The 17,124-nt window shown below is 38.9% G+C and overlaps 1 protein-coding gene across 2 annotated transcripts in view; it reads left to right on the top strand.

Moving 5' to 3' along the window:
• Window positions 1-17,124, top strand: part of rpap3 (RNA polymerase II associated protein 3) — a 58,384-nt gene that overhangs the window by 31,016 nt on the left and 10,244 nt on the right. For both annotated transcript variants that reach the window (XM_041216468.1, XM_041216469.1), the window contains exons 12-13: window positions 2,265-2,488; window positions 10,810-11,008. In XM_041216468.1, coding sequence (XP_041072402.1) covers window positions 2,265-2,488; window positions 10,810-11,008 — 423 coding nt within the window. The remainder of the gene's footprint in view (window positions 1-2,264; window positions 2,489-10,809; window positions 11,009-17,124) is intronic.

Here is a 17,124-nt window from a genome sequence, read left to right as displayed (position 1 = left end):
CTTGTAACCTAGGGTTTTAAAGGAGTTGGCTGCAGAGATGATGCATGCATTGTTTTTAATCTGCCTGAAATTTTAGATTCTGGAACAGTTCCCAAGCATTGGAAGGTAGCAAATGTAACCTGACAATATAGGAAATGATGTATAGGGCAAACGGAGTGACTGCTCATGGGATTGGGCAACCTGGAAATTCCCATGCAAGGCCGAGCGGAAGCCGGCCCTTCTAAGTTACCACTCATGCGAGGCACTGCAAAAACTTTGAAAGGCCCAGACACTGAAATGAAAAAGCTATATACTGCAAAACGATTGGAAGGAATGCTGATTGAGGTAATATATTAGCATTGAGGTTTGGTTAATGGACAGAATAGGAATAAACAGGATATTTCAGGTTGGCAGGCTGTAGCTAGCAAGGTACTTGAAAGACTAGTACTTGGGCCTCAGCTGTTTACAGTCTTGGGCCTCCGCTGTTTACAGTCTTTAATTACTTAGATGAGAGGTATTAATAACTTAGATAAGGGGATTGAGTGTAACGTATCCAAATTTGCTGATTTTATAAATTTAGATGGAAAAGTAAACATTGAGGATGCAACGAGGTTGCACGGAGATGCTGATAGGCTGGGTGAGGGGGGGCAAGAATATAGCAGATAGAATACAACGTGGGAAGTGGGAAGTTTACCGCTTTGGTTGGAAAATTTTTAAAATAAAATAGACTGGGAAAGGTTTACATTCGAAGGCACCAGCTTGTCCTTGAACGCAGGTGCAGCAAGCAATTAGGTAAATTGTATGTTACGTTCTGGTACAAAGGGATTGGGGGCTTGGCCTAAATAGCCAAGTGGTTATGGTACTGGGTTTGTAACCCCAAGATCACGAGTTCAAATCTCACAATGGCAAACTATGAAACAATGTAACTTCATCTGAAACAGATGGAAACGTGTTTGTACTCGAAAGAGTTACAAAGGGATTGGAGGCTAAGAATGAAGAAGTCTTCATCCAAATATACAGGGCTTTGGTAAGGCCATATCTGGAGTACTGTGTGTACAACCTTTGTCTCCTTAACTAAGAAATTACATACTTGCCAGAGAGAGTGAGTGCAATGAAGATTCGCAAGACTAGTCTCTGGGGTGAGGGGATTATTGTATGAGGAGAGATTGAGTAGACTAGGCCTATATTCCCTGGAGTTTAGAAGAATGAATGGTGATCTAATTGAAACATTTAAAATTCTTAATAGGCTTAGCAGGGTAGATGCGGAAAAAAAGTTCCCCCAGCTGGGAAATCTAGAATATGTGGTCACAGTTTCAGGAGAGATTGGACAGTTAGAACTTAGGTGAGGAGAAATAACTTCATTCAAAGGGTTATGGAATTCTCTATCCCAGAGAGGTGTGAATGCTCAATGAGTGTACTCAAGTCAGAGGTCAACAGATTTTTGGGTACTAAGGGAATTGAGGAATATAGGGATAGTGCAAGAAGGTGGCGTTGCGGTGAAAGAAAGGCCATGATCTAATTGAATGATGGAACAGGCTTGAAGGGCCAGATGGCCTACCCTAGCTTCTATTTCTTATCACTTATGTTCTTGCGTGTATCTTTGCTAAACCTGCTGGAAGTCTACCTGATCATGCAATATTTTACAACTTGCAACTCATTTGTCCCAAAACTATGGCAGTTCACTCTGCTGCCCAGAGTCTGTTCTGCAAAGAGATGCATTTATAGAACCACCAATAAAAAATACTCTGTCATTTGATGGTAAAACATTTGTTTCATTCAAATATCATTATTAAAATATTGCTGAGGAAGGAAATTGATGTGAGAAGCATTTATGTGTGAATTAATAATGTGTACTGTACTGGTTTAATATTTTCAATTAACATGCTTTCAATACTTTACAACATGCCTGGAGATGGCTTTTGAAACACTAAAACAAGTTGTCCTGGGAGCTTAAAGGAGGTAGACAGTGTATCACTAGAAACTTGAACCACCAGTTTAAACCAGAGATGTATAAATTAGAATTCCATGAAGATGTAATAGAGTTAGTGATTGAAATTAATTGAGATGACTTTTCTGCAGTAATGGATAACGAGGATAACAAGGAGTTGGATATTTTTGCCAAAAATTTCAACATCTTGTATCATTGCACTGTGAAAAAATCTTTCCTCTAGTAATTGTAGGGAAAATTATTTTCATTGTATGTTCAGGTTGAATTCTTAGTTGACCAAATTTCATCATAATACCATACATTTAATTTGTCTTTTTTTTTGTATGTTCTTTTCAAGAAACCCCTCATAAGAGTTGCTATTGAAGAAGTTGGAGATACAGTGACTAATATTAAGACAGAGGCAGCTGCAGTCAGTTTCCCTTTTGATCTTGCAGTGAAGCAGCCATCTGTGTTACCACCTGTAGAAGAGGCCAGCAAGATTCAGGAAAAAATCACCCATTGTGACTCCTCTGTGCCAGCTGCTGAAGCGCCTAGTGCCAAAATACTTAAAGTTGAAGAGAGGTATGTTGATAACTCCATTAAAAAAACTACGGTACAGTTTATATTTTTTGAGGTCTTTATATTAAAGACAGCAGCTTTTGCTGGTGTGAAGTTCAATAGGTATTGGTCTACCTTTCTCCCCAGTTTCTCATTCAAATGGCCATTCTTCATGTTTGTCAAGAGCCATTGAGAGAGGGTATTACGAAGGCAGTTGCTTGTAATAGTTGTCATAGCTGAACCGGACTTTGTACTTACCTGATTCCATTTGTGCTTTCCCAGTGAAGTAGTAGTGTTGTGACAACACTAGTAGTCTTTTAACCTGCCTACCTACTCCCTTTTCATCTTGGAAATCCTGACCTTGCATAGTAATGCATCCATTGCAACTAGACTACAACCCTGGTAGAGATCACCTAAAGGACTGGAGGCTATACTTTTATTCTTTATAGTTCAGTGTACACGTAACCACTCATTTCTAAGAAATGATGTAGGTTCTTTTTTTAAAGCAAATCTGCAGGATTCCTTCTAACAATGTGCTTATTGCAATACCACGCTGCAAAGCAAATGGCTCAGTGGCAATGCCTCTTCCCTTAGTCAGAAACTCCTGAGTGGCTCAAGTTCCACTGAAGATACTTAAACACATAAACTGGTTTGGCACTTGAAGTGAAAATGTTTAATGTCTGTGCTACTTTATCAAGGCGCAATTTCTTTTTCTGCCTCTTGAACTTTGGAAGAATGGCTACTCTAATCAAAAGCATTCCTTGTAGGGAATTCAGTTTCCCTGTAAAGGCACATTGATAGAATTTCCAGCTCAACTTCCTATATGGTTTTAGATTTTGCTACCATTTTAATATGCAGCTAAGTAACATTGAATGAAATATATATTTTTAATTGGAAAATATGCATATTTTAGTACAATATTGTAAGTTGTTGATTTAAGCAAAGGACAATTGATAGGACAATGAACGTAAATACTATGGTGCATAGTTGCAAATTAATTGTCATAAATAATGCTGCTATACAATTTTCAGTAGAGTTTGTTTTTGATTCACTGTCACTCATTCAATTTTTTTCAATACAGCATTGTTTAGTCTGGATATTTTGGTTTTGAGTAGCTCTCAAAACTGCAATCTAAGGCAAAAACTGTTTTCAAAAAACTCTTTGCCTGCCTTTTTACTTTCTGATGGACCTCATTTGTAAAATGAAAACTTAACATGTTGATATACTTGTATTCCCAGCATTTTCAGTCTTCATAATGTATAAATTGCTTTGTTATTTATATTTCATTCTGTTGGGATATCTCTAGAGAATATGGAATAACAAAACTTTTTGAACCAATGTGGTTTAAAAGCAAAAGATACATTTTTACATAATGTCATTGGAAAGAAGGATTTTGCATGTACACTAGTCTCTGAGAAACTCTTTTCCTGTCTTTCAGTTTCCTACATCTCTTAGCTGGTGCATGTTCTGTAACTAACCATTGGGAACTATATGTACATATTCCTAGTGACTCCCTATCCCAGGCACATTCCTGCCTGTGGAAATTCAGAATCTCACAAGGTAGCAAAGGTACTAGTGAGTTAGGGAATTATAGAAACAGGAGTAGACTATTTAACCCTTGAGCCTGTTTTGACATTCAATAAGATCAGGCTGATCTGTGACCTAACTTTAAATCAGAATCCTTCATAGTACAGCAACATGCTGCACCAGAGTACTTTCAACCTGGTTTAGTTTGTTAGCATACTCACTTCTGTGCTAAAAGGTTGATTTAGATCTTGGGCACATAATTGAGGATGAGACTTGAGTACCAGACTGTGTCACGACCCACTGGGGATAGTGTGTAATATCAAGCCCCACTATTCCCCAAGCCGCAACAAGTGTGAAAAGTTTGATCAAGCCACCAGATTGCCCCAATTCTACCTAATTGTTTAATTTAGATTAACAGAATACGAGCACCAGGTTTGTAAACTTGATAAGTAATAAACTGTTAATTCAACAAATTGTCTTTAACTAGTGGCAGAAGAAAGAAATATGAACTGCTGACTTCTAACACTATAACTTAAACTCTACCCCCTTAAATCTCTACGTGCGCACACACATATACACACACACACACACACACACACACACACACACACACACACCATATAAGACGCACAAACTTGGATTTTAAGGGTGGAATAAAACAGTTCAATAGATAGGATTCAATGGATGATTTTGATCGATGTCTTCCAAATTCCTTTCAGTTCTTGTTGATGACACAAGGTGGACTAGCATTTTGTCTGTAGTTCATTGGTTGAGCACTTGTCTTTCAATGTCTCTAACAGTAGTTTTCCCCTTTGCATTTCGACAGGGGATTTCGAAGAGAGACAGCAGGTTATAGAGATATAAGGAGAAAAACCAGTTGTGCAATTACTGGAATCTTCCACACAGGAGAAAGAGGTTTTAGGTCTTGTTCCTTTCAGGCTAGGAGCCATTTGCTGCACTTGCACAAAACATGCTCACCTGGTCAGGAGCCAATTAAAATGCTGTTGTCAGGCAGCTCCCTTGGTCTGAGACTTCTTTCTGGCACCATCCTCTTTTTCATGGCACACTCTGTTCCTGGACTGCAACGTTGTATATATTTCTCATCCTGTTCCAGTGGACATGTTTTTCAGCTACAGCCATTGTAATTTTACTACAGTCCAACAGAAAACAAAAAGATATGTTCTTTACAACAGTCTGACAAATAAAAATATATACTCACAACTGAGATAATGCTGCATTGATGGAGGTGCCATCTTTCAGGTGAGACACCATTAAAACAAAGGCCCAAATGCCTTTTCCAGTGATTCAGATGGATGTTGCAGTAACCATAGCTGTATATAGAGGAGTAGTAAGTTCCCTCACTCATCTCGTCAACATTTCTTTCGTCGACCACCATCTGCAAAAGCACTCTAACTAGTTATTCATCTTATTTGCTGTTTGCGAAATCTTGTAGGTGATGTGGCTGCTGTATTTTCTTGTTTAAAAAAAGTCAGAATGTGAGGGTTTGGAATGTTTTGAGAATGTGATAAGGTAGAATATGAACAAATTTTCTTAATGAGTTATTAAAAAAGGAAAAAGATAAAACAATTAATTCCATGTTTTAGGATTTGATCCATCTTTCAGATCTCTGCAACTTCTGTTGAGAACCAAATATCTTAATTTTTATCTGTTTCCATGCTAGCGTACTCAATCAGAATTTTTGCGTATTTTACCTTGGTAGCGAGAACTGTGCACCCTGATTGCAGGTACATTTTTTATTAATTATAAGACAAGATTTTCTTTTGAAACAAAGCTATATAATCTATTATCAGGCTCTATTTTTAGCTTTCTTGTATTTTGACACAGCTGATGGTAAATGCTGAACTTCTCAAATCCCAGAGGGAAACTTGAAATAACTGTCACAATTGATTTTTAATTTGTATAAGAAAAATTATTTTAAATATATGCATAGATCTGCAAATTGCTAGTATGATAATTCTAAATCCTCTGATCAATCTAATTCCCAGTTACACTTTCATTAAAGCAATAATAAAGCATATAGATTTTAAAAGAAACATGATACCCTGAACAAGTCGAATTCAAACTGAGTTTTCTTACTTCAGGCTTTTGAAGACAGCAGCTTGAGATGTAAAGGCTGAAGGCTTTTTCACACTTTTAAGATCTTCCCTTCTTTATACATATCTTCCTCTTTAAATGCAAGTACCATTGTTTCACAATGTCTTTGGACTTTATCTCCCTGATAATAAAAATCTCTCCTAGCACTAAGTTCTACTGGTAATCTTTGGGAAAAATAAGCACACTGTTTCTAAACGTCACTTGGCTAGATGACACATTTCACCCTGCCCCCCTTTTGAAAACAATCTGATCTGGCTTATTTCACACTGCAAATGTTCCCTTGATTACCTACGTTTCTAACCTTCCCCATGTTTACCCAATTAACATTTCAAACCTAACCCCTCTTCTTAGATCAAAGCACCCAGACTAATTCAGTTAAGTCTCACTCACTCTCACTCACACACATACACACACGCATCCCACTATTACTTTATTTTACAATAAATTCCAATAACATTATGAGAATTATATCATCTTGACACTTGTTAAAGGCCTAGATAAATTTAAGTCTTTTGTTTGTTCTTGATTACTGAGCAGCGTAATACCAAACAAAAAGTGGAATATGGCAGATGCTGGAAATCAGAAATAAAAACAGAAAATGCTGGAAATACTCAGCAGATCAGGCAACACCTGTGGAGAGATAAACAGAGTTAATGTTTCAGGCTGATCATCAGCGCTATTACCAACTATTTTTTCTGATGGATTTAGAACCAAAGGACCACCCTGTCTTAAAATGGAATTACTTTTGGATTTGCAATGAAATGGCCAGTAATGTATTAAGTTTCCCTGGATTTGATGATGTTATTTATATAGATTATCTTACCAATCTAATTAAATCCATTTCAATATATCTGTTACTGAAATAGTTTTCTTTTGAGGTTTCTGTTGAAGGTAATTACTTCAGAAACTAAAATTCTATTTTAAACAAATGTGAAGCATATTGTTGCATTCTGTGATCAGAAGCTGTGTCTTTTGAGTATTGCATTTAAAGTACCCAGTGGTGGCACTTAAAATTAATGCAGTCTTCCAACTATACAAGGCTTCTCTTCTTCTAGGAAATTAATATGAGAGTTGATTTTTAAAACAATCTACTCGAGTTTTATTTTATTAGGATACACAATCAACTATACTTGAGAGATGTATAGCTCCAAAGGGGATTTAGCTCAGTCTGATTTTTGTTCCTTGTTTCAGCTACATTGTATATAATGAATAAAAATAATTCCTTGCACCTCTGCTTTTATCTCATATGCATCACCAAGACGTCAGTAGGGACTTAAATCATCCAAACTGTCATTTCCAATGCAGCACACAAAGCAAAAATCTTGACTTGCTGATTACGAAGTGGGTAATCTCATTGCCATTCGCCTTTGCATATATTAACATTACTCTCCCCATATTTACCCTGTCCTTCCCCATATTTACCTACCCTGCCCTCTTACATATCTCTTACGAAAAATCGAAAACTTGCCAGGAACTGTATGCCATAAAAATATTTAATGCCTACTTTGAGAAAAAATTGCATCCTCTTCTACCAGATACTTTCTAAGTCCATCGTTTGCTTTACTGAAGATGTAATGAAGAGATATTAATGTCTATAATGTTATTGGAAATTATTTTTAAACTGGAGTTGCACTGGGGTCTGTGTCTGTGTTTGACTGTGTGTGTCTTAACTGGATTAAAGCCAGCTAGTCTGGGTGCTTTGATGTATAGTAGTTTTGAGATGTTAATTAGATAAATGTAAGGAGGATAGAAAGTAAAGTGTAAATTTGCATTTGTTGAATAAAGCATTTGAAATTGGGAGTAAAATGTTGCACCTAGCTAGAAGATGCAAAGCAATGTGTTCTTTCTTTCAGCGTACTAATAAAATTGGTGGAATGAAAGGATATTATTGTTAGGAGACGTAACATTATAAGTCTAGTGATATAATGGAAAATTTATATTCAAAGGGAAAGCTAGGTATAAACAGATAGGAGTTTGTGTGTGTGCAGGTCAGAGGGATTTAAGATCTAACCAACCTGTAAGCCTACAACTGTGTCAGCAAAGGAACCAAATTGCAAGCAACCTCATTTTGAACTTGTAAGGCCAAATGGACTTTGCCTGGTGTCTGTTTAAAGTCTGAGTTACAGTTGCCTTGGTTGATATTTACCTGGGAATGATTAATTTTGGGATTTGTTTAAAAGTTATTATGATAGTAATTTGTAGAAATGTGTATGTGTTTAATTTGTTGTAAATTAATAAATGTTTAATTTAATTTTATATCAAAAAGAACCTCAAGGCTAGGTGGTCTTATTCCTGAATTCAGAGCTGCATCTCAAGCATACCAATTGAAAATATAGGTTATGACAATTGTTTCAAGTTTCCATCTGGGATTTAAACAACTCAGCCTTCACCAACTGCTGTGTCATAACACAGATGTCTGATTGTTTTTGACCTTCGCACCAACCCGTTGGTGATCTTGAATCCTCCATGCCAATGTGTTAGGATAAAGCAGCTATATTTTAAATTCATTTTATTCATGGAATGTGGGTGCTGTTGGCAAGGCCAGCATTTATTGCCTGTCCCTAATTTCTCTTGAGAATGTGTTGATGAGCTGCCTTGTTGAACTACTGCAGTCTGTGTGCTGTTAGGGAGGGATATCCCAAGATTTTTGTCCAGCAGCCATGAAAGACCAGTGTATACTATAAGTGTATGTTTCCAAGTCAGAATACTGCGTGACTTGGAGAAAACCATGCAGCTTGTGGTATTGCCCTTGTCCTTCTAGGTTTTGGAAGTCCCAGGTTTGGTTGTGCTGTTGAAGAAGCCTTGGCAAGTTGCTGTAGTGCACCTTGTAGATGGTGCACACTGCAGCCATGTTGGGCTGGTGGTAAATCACCATTATTAAAGCACAAATCATCCAGCAACTTGTGGTAACTCTTTCGAGTACAAACCCGTTTCCATCTGTTTCATATGAAGTTACATTGTTTCATAGTTTGCCATTGTGAGATTTGAACTCTTGATCTTGGGGTTACAAACCCAGTACCATAACCACTTGGCTATTTAGGCCAAGCGCTTGGGCTGGTGGTAGAGGGAGCGAGTGTTTAAAGCAATTAATTGGTTTCCAATCAAGCATGCTGCTTTGTTCTGGATGGTATCCTGCTTCTTGGGTTTTTTTGGAGCTGCACCCATCAAGTAAAGAGTACTCCAATGTACCTTGTAGATGGTGGAAAGACTCTGGGGAGTCAGGAGTTAAGTTTCTCGCCACAGAATACCCTGCCCCTGACCTGAGGTAGCCATAGTAATTATATGGTTGGCCCAATTAAGTTTCCAGTCAGTGATGAACCCCAGAATGTTGATTTGAGGGTGGGGGAAGGTAAGGTTGAGATTGATCATGGCAATTCTACTAAAGGGAGTGCGGAGGTGCTTAGATTCCCTTGCTGAAGATTGTTACATCCTCTCTCTTGCATGGTGCAAATATTACTGGCTACTTATCAGCTCTAGCCTGAATGTTGGCCAGGTCTTTTTGCATGCAGGCACAGAATGCTTCATTATCTGAGGAATGCAAATGAAACTGAACACTGCAATCATTAGTGAACACCCCCACTTCTGACCTTATGATGGAGGGAAGGACATTGGTGAAACAGCTGAAGATGCTTGGGATTAGGATAGGACTCTGAGGAACCCCTGCAGTGATTGACTGCTCGGGCAACTGTCATCATGCCTGTCTAAAGCAAACCAATGATGTCTGGTTCACATCCTAGTGAATGAACTCCTATACATGCTTTCGAATGCTTTCTCCTTCTATGTGTTCTGCTTCATTTTTAAGCTTTATCCTCATACTCTTCTCATGTTCCGTACCCGCTTGCTTCTGCAAGCTTGCATGTGTGCTGTCTGAACATAAACTCTCGTCTGTTGCACTTGCAGAATTTCTGCACTTTTAGTAGCAACAGTAGCAGATGTGCAGGAATTTGAAGGTACTAAAAAAATATATTTGAAAAAGATGGCTAAGTGTAATAATTTTTTGCTTTCTTGTCTTTCAAATTTATTTTCTTCTATTTTTCCCCTTTTTTTAGCTCTGAATGTATTCTTGTGCTTTCGTTGCTGAGTGCACAGCCAGGAGCCTACCACTGGGCTGTACCAATGCAGTTTTCGGGCTAACATTAGAAAGCTTTAAATATCAAGGAGGGTGGCTCCTATTTTTGCCTGCTGCTTTTTCTCCTCTTTTCTACTCACAATGAGGTTAGGAACTTACTCAGCAGAGACTCATGACATGAATCTGTATGCTACAACTCAATGCTGCATTTGGTTAGATATTAATGTTAAAATCTGTTCATATGCCATAACTTAGATGACTAACCAAACAAGCTTTGGCTTCCAACCTCTCTCCCCTGCATGACTATAGTTGTCAGCGCAAAACCAAACAAATAGTGTAAACCAGTGTCAAACCAACTATTATTTTCTTCCCCTCTTTCCTTGGATCTATTTTATCATTGTCTATCTTTGTGTCTTTAACCCCCACCTACGTGGGACTCTGATTGCAACAGGCATTCCTTTAAGGTTATCCACGAGTGATTATCATTTTCAATTATTTTGACATTTTTTCAATTATTTTGAAATATTTTAAGTATGAAGCTAAATTGAGTGGTATGAAACCTGGTGATATGGGTTTAACAGATTGTATTGATTTCCAAGCAGTTTTACTCAATAAAACTGTCATTCTGTTTCAGAGGACATTCTGGTGTGTCAGAGAAGCAATCAGTTAAAGCTGAAACTCCTGCTGTAGAGAGCTTGGCAGACATGAAAGCTAAAGCACCTCTGTTTTCCCACTCTGTGATTATCCCACATGCTCCCGCCAACTCCTTTCAACTCGAAGCAGATCTCCGCAAACTGAAGAATTATCCAGAGGTGTTACATAAATATTTGAAGGTAAATTTAGAAGCATTTAATCCATCAGTTTATTAAACTGGGTTTTGTATACCCATTCCAACTTTAAAATATCTTCCAACAGTAATTATTTCAAGAAATGTATCTGTATTTGAAAGATAAAGATCAGTTCCTGAAGAGACTTAAGGGTGATCTTACCGAAGCACATCAAAATTACAAGAGATTTGTGAATGTGAACAGTAAACAATTGTACTCAATAGGTAATAATTGCACGCAAATTTATGATTAGTACTCCAGTATAACGGGTTTTTTAATTGCAGAGACTTTTCATATGCATTACAACAAGTGGTTGTTGAAGCTAATTCACCATCCAATTTAAAAGGAAGTTTGATAAGGAATTGAAGAAAAGAAATAAGTGTTGCAGAAAGGTAGAGGAAAATGGGACTAGGTTGCTGCAGTTTGGAGTTGACAGTAGAACTGAATTGGCTGCCAATCTGGCTAAAATTTTTGATTCTTCAACTTGTCAATTTTATTACGTTCTGTGTATAAAACTTCAGTTACTGAGCAGCATATTACACTGGTTGATTGTTCCATCACCTTTCACCAATTTAATTATATGCCTCTGTATATGTTAATTTTTTGTAATACTGGGCGTTAGAGTGTTTCATGTTCAAGTGCATAGGAAACACATAGCTAAGGGAGGCTGCTTCCTGGTGTGCATGTTAAGTGGTGTGTCCATAAGAACTAGGAGCAGGAGTAGGAAATTCAGCCCCTTGAACCTGCCCCGCCATTCAATACTATCATGGCTGATCTCATTTCGGTCTCGACTCCAATTTCCCGACCTCTCCCCATAACCTTTCAACCCGTTAAGAATTAAAAATCTGTCTATCTCCTCCTCAAATGTATTCAGTGTCCCGGCATCCACTGCACTCTGAGGTAGTGAATTCCACAGATTAACGACCCTTTGAGAAAAGTAAATCATCCTCATCTCTGATTTAGCCTAAAACTATGGCCTCTCGTTCTAGAATGCAACACAATGGGAAACATCCACCCCACGTCTACTTTGTCTATCCCCTTCAGCATCTTATGTACCTCAATTAGATTTCCTCTCATCCTTCTAAACTTTAGTGAGTATAGGCCTAAACTGCTCAATCCCACCTCATAAGATAAGCCCCGCATCTCTGGAATCAATCTAGTGAACCTCCTCTGAACTGCCTCCAATGCAACTACATCCGTCCTCAAGTAAAGGGACCAAAACTGTGCCCAGTACTCCAGGTGCGGTCTCACTAATGCCTTGTACAGTTACAACAACACTTCCCTATTTTTATACTCTATTCCTTAGGCAGTAAATACCAAAATTCCATTTGGCTTCCTTACCTGCATACTAGCTTTCAGCGATTCATGCACGAGGGCACCCAGATCCCTCTGCACTGAAGCATTCTGCAGTTTCTTTCCGTTTAAATAACAAGTCGCCTTTTTATTCTTCTGACCAAAATGGATAACCTCACACTTATCCACATTAAACTCCATCTGCCAAATTTTGGCCCATTCACCTAACCTGTCCATATCCATTTGTAAATTTCTTCTTCTTTCTTCATTGCAGCTTGCTTTTCCACCTATTTTGGTGTCATCTACAAATTTAGCTATAGTACCTTCTATCCCTGAATCCAAGTCATTAACATAGATTGTAAATAGTTGGGCCCCAAAGACTGAACCCTGTGGCACCCCACTAGTTTCAGCTTGCCATCCAGAAAAAGACCCATTTATCCCAACTCTCTGCTTTCTGTTGGTTAGCCAACCCTCTATCCAAGCTAATTATATTACCCCTAATTCTGTGTGATCTTATGTTAAAATTTCGGACTGCCATGAAACTGCCATTGGCAGCAGAGATGAGCACTGACCTGCATAATATGCTTGTGCTCATATATCTTCATTTCAAACTCATTCCAACATTGGGAATTTGCTGCTTTTGGCTTAGTGAGGTTAAAACCTTCATACGATAATGTGGATTAAACTTATGTGGATTAACTAAATGAGGGATGAGGGACCAAGTTTGGGTAGAGATAGCAATTCATGTGAATGAAGACAGGTGAGCAAAATATTAATATGAGGGTCAGAGAATGGCAGGAAAAGACAGAGAAAAAACCTAACAATACATCAACAGCCAAGACTAGGGGGAGAGTTTTCTCCCTGTTGGGTGTTTGGGCTGGGGCGGGCATGCAGCCGACTGCCGCCCGTGATTGGCTGCGCACTGCCATATTATGTGATGCGCACCTGGAAGTGCTGAGCGCTTCCTGTACAGGCAGGAGGAAGCGGCTGATTTGGGGCACACGAAAGAGCACAGAAATCTCTGAGGCACAGAGCTGCCTTGGGGATTACTTTGATTTTTAAAAATTTTAATAAAGGAAAAAAAATTAAAGACTTGACAGTGCCACATGAGCTAGGATATGTCTGTGAATTTTATTAAAAATTTTTATTAATGTTTTAAATCTTCATGAAACCTTGTGCTGCCCATGGGTGAAGTTTCATGATAGATGCGAAGGCAGCCTGGGCTCTTCACCTGCCTGCCAACCTTAAGGTTGGACAGGCAGCTCCGTTAAGTGTTTTAATTAGTTGTTAAATGGCCTTAATAGGCCTTTGACAGTTCAGCGGGTGCGCAGCCGACTCCGGTGCGAGCCCGCCGAACTGAAGATCTGAAAGACGCACGGTGACATCAGAACCCGCCTCAACTCACCGACCCGAAGATTCTGGCCTAAATGTTACAAAGGTAACAAAAAGACAACTGAAGGCTCTCTATCCATATGCAAGTAGCATTCGTAACAAAATAAATGAATTGATGGTCCACACTGAAGTAAATAAATATGATCTGATAGCAATAACAGACACACGGCTGCAGGATTACAAAGATTGGGCCCTTAATATTGAAGGGTACGTGACATTGTGGAAGAATAGGAAGCTAGGTAAAGGTGGAGGGGTAGCACTGTTAATCAAAGAGGGCATTGGTGCCATAGTTAGAGATGACCTTGGTTCAGGAGATCAGGATGTAGAATCATTTTGAGTGGAGATGAATAGGGGGAAAAGGTCATTAGTGGCAGTGGTCTACAGGCCACCTAACAGTAGCCACAGTGTAAGACAAAGTATTCAAGAGAAAATATTGTGTGCCTGTGATAAAGAGAAAAGTAATAATCATGGGTGATTTTAATCTACACAAACTGGAAAAATCAGATTGGCAGTAGTAGCCTGGGTGAGGAATTCTTAGAATGTTTTCGAGATAGATAGTTTCTTAGAGCAGTATGTTCTGGAACCAACCAGAGAGCAGGTTATATTAGACTTGGTGCTGTGTTTCGTGACAGGATTAATTAATGATCTCAGAGTAAAGGCACCCTAGGTAGCCGCAGCCACAATATGATTGAATTTTACATCCAGTTTGAAAGGGAGAAGAGCGAGCCTAAGACTAGTATCTTAAACTTAAATAAGGGGAACTATGTGGGGATGAAAGCTGAGCTAGCTGAAATGAACTGGGAAACTATGCTAGAGGATAAATCAATAGAGAAACAATGGCAAACATTTAAAGGGGTTATTTCAGAGTATTCAAAATAAGCACACTCATATAAAAAAAAATTCAAAGGGAAGGACCCCCCATCCACGGTTAACTAAAGATGTTAAGGAAAGCATCAAACTTAACGAAAAAGCATGCAACTCTGCAAAGATGAGCAGCAGGACAGATGATTGAACAGAGTATAAAGAATGGCAGAGAATGACGAAAAGTTCAATCAGGAGAAAGAAATCAGTATGAGAGGAAGTTAGCTAGAAATATAAAAACGGTTAGCAAGAGTTTCTACAGGCACTTAAAGAGGAAAAGGGGAAGTAAACGAGTGTTGGTCCTCTGATAGTGGGGAGTTAATAGATAATAAAGAAATGGCGGAAGAAACGAACAAATATTTTGCTTCAGAGTTCACTATGGAGGATATAATAAACATTCTAGTAATAGCTACAAATCAGGAGGTGAATGCCAGAAAGGAACTTGGTGAAATTGAAATCAATAGGGAAACGGTACTGAGCAAATTGATGGAGCTGCAGGCTGGCAAGCCTCCGGGTCCTGATGGACTACATCCCACGGCCTTAAAAGAGCTGGCTAATGAGAAAGTTGATGCGCTGGTGTTAATTTTCCAAAATTCGCTAGATTCTGGAAAAGTTCCCTCAGATTGGAAAGTAGCAAATATAACCCCTCTATTCAAGAAGGGAGGGAGTCAGAAAACAGGAAACTATAGGCCAGTTAGCTAATGCCTGTTGTGGGGAAATTATTAGAATTGATCATTAAGGAGTTTATAGCTGGGCACTTAGAAGAGCTCAAGGCAATAGGGAAGAGTCAGCATGGTTTTGTGAAAGGAAAATCATGTTTAAGCAATTTATTGGGAGTTTTTTGAAGGAGTAACACATGCAGTGAATAAAGGGGAGCCCGTAGACATACTGTACTTGGATTTCCAGAAGACATTTGATAAGGTGGCATATCAAAGATTATTACGGAAAATAAAAGTGCATGGTGTAGGGGGAGCTAACATATTAGCATGGATAGAAGATTGGCTGGCTGGCAAAAAGAGGGTATGCATAAATGGGTCTTTTTCTGATTGGCAGGATCTGTCGAGTGGAGTCCCATGGGTATGTGTACTGGAGCCTCAACTTTTCATGATTTACACCAATGACTTAGATGAGGGGAGTGAAGACATGGTAGCTAAATTTGCAGATGACACAAAGATAAGTAGGCAAGTATGTTGTGAAGAGGACATGAGGTTGTATATAGATATAGATAGGTTGAGTGAGCGGGCAAAGATCTGGCAAATGGAGTTGTGGGAAAATATGAAGTTGTTCACTTTAGCAGGAAGAACATAAAAGCAGAGTATTATTTAAATGGAGAAAAGCTGCATAATTCTGAGGTGCAGAGTGATCTAGGTGTTTTCGCACTAGTCACAAAGTTAATATGTAGGTACAGCAAGTAATTAAGGCTATCCTTTATTACGAGAGGGATTGAACATAAAAGTAAGGATGTTATGCTTCAGTTATACAGGGCATTGGTGAGATCACATCTGAACTACTGTGTGCAGTTTTGGTCTCCTAATTTAAGGAAGGATGTGAATGCATTGGAGGCGGTTCAGAGAAGGTTTACTAGATTGATGCCTGGAATGAGTGAGTTGTCTTATGAGAAAAGGTTAGACAGACTGGGCTTGTTTCCACTGGAGTTTAGAAGAGCGAGGGTTGATTTTATGGAAGTATACAAGTTCCTGAAGGGCCTTGACAAGGTAGATGTCAAAAGGGTGTTTCCTCTTATGGGTGAGCCCAGAACTAGGGGGCACAGTTTTAAAATTAGGGGTTGCCCTTTTAGGATCAAGGTGAGGAGAAATATTTTCTTTGAGGGTTGTGCGACTTTGGAATTCTCTGCCTCAGAAGGTGGTGGAGCCGGGGGTCATTGAATATTCTTAAGGCAGAGGTAGATAGATTCTTGTTAGGCAATGGAATCAAAAGTTATTGGGGTTAGATGGGAATGTGGAAATCGAAACACAAGATGATCAGCCATGATCTTATTGAATGACGGAGCAGGCTCGAGGGGCTGAATGGTCTACTCCTGTTCCTGTTTCTTATGTTCTTATGGCTCAAGCGGTACCAATACTGGTTGATGAGTGCAGCAAATATTGTAGTTTTATTCAGAGCTTTAAAGCTCCCCTTAATGATGTCCTAGAAGCAAATTAATTTGAAAAACCAAAACACTTAATAACTGTGTTTTCTTAATCATACCAAGCTCCGCCAAGCACCCTGTGCCGCAGACTTGGAAAATCCTCATCCTCTCCTTCAATTGCCTCCACGAGTCTTGCCCTTACAAATCTCATCCATTTCTTCCTACTTCATATTCCTGCGCACACATCCTGTGCTCCTCTGACAGGAGCCTTCCCGTTTTCATTCTTTTCAGTCAGTGGCTGCCCCTTTATCTTCAGTAGCTCAGCTGCCTGGGAATCTTTCATCCCAACATCTCCATGTTGTCAGGTATCACTTCCATCCCCGCTTTGAAAAGCCCTTTGAAGACTTGTCTCTCACACTGTTCCTTAACTTTCACCTGCCTCACTACTCTAATTCCAAAGTCTTTTCTTTCGTATTTCTTCCTCTTT

Source organism: Carcharodon carcharias, chromosome 21 (assembly GCF_017639515.1).
Source record: "Carcharodon carcharias isolate sCarCar2 chromosome 21, sCarCar2.pri, whole genome shotgun sequence".
Classification (NCBI taxonomy): Eukaryota; Metazoa; Chordata; class Chondrichthyes; order Lamniformes; family Lamnidae; genus Carcharodon; species Carcharodon carcharias.
The sequence above is the reverse complement of the archived record's forward strand: the minus strand, read 5'-3'. Positions and strand labels throughout refer to the sequence as shown.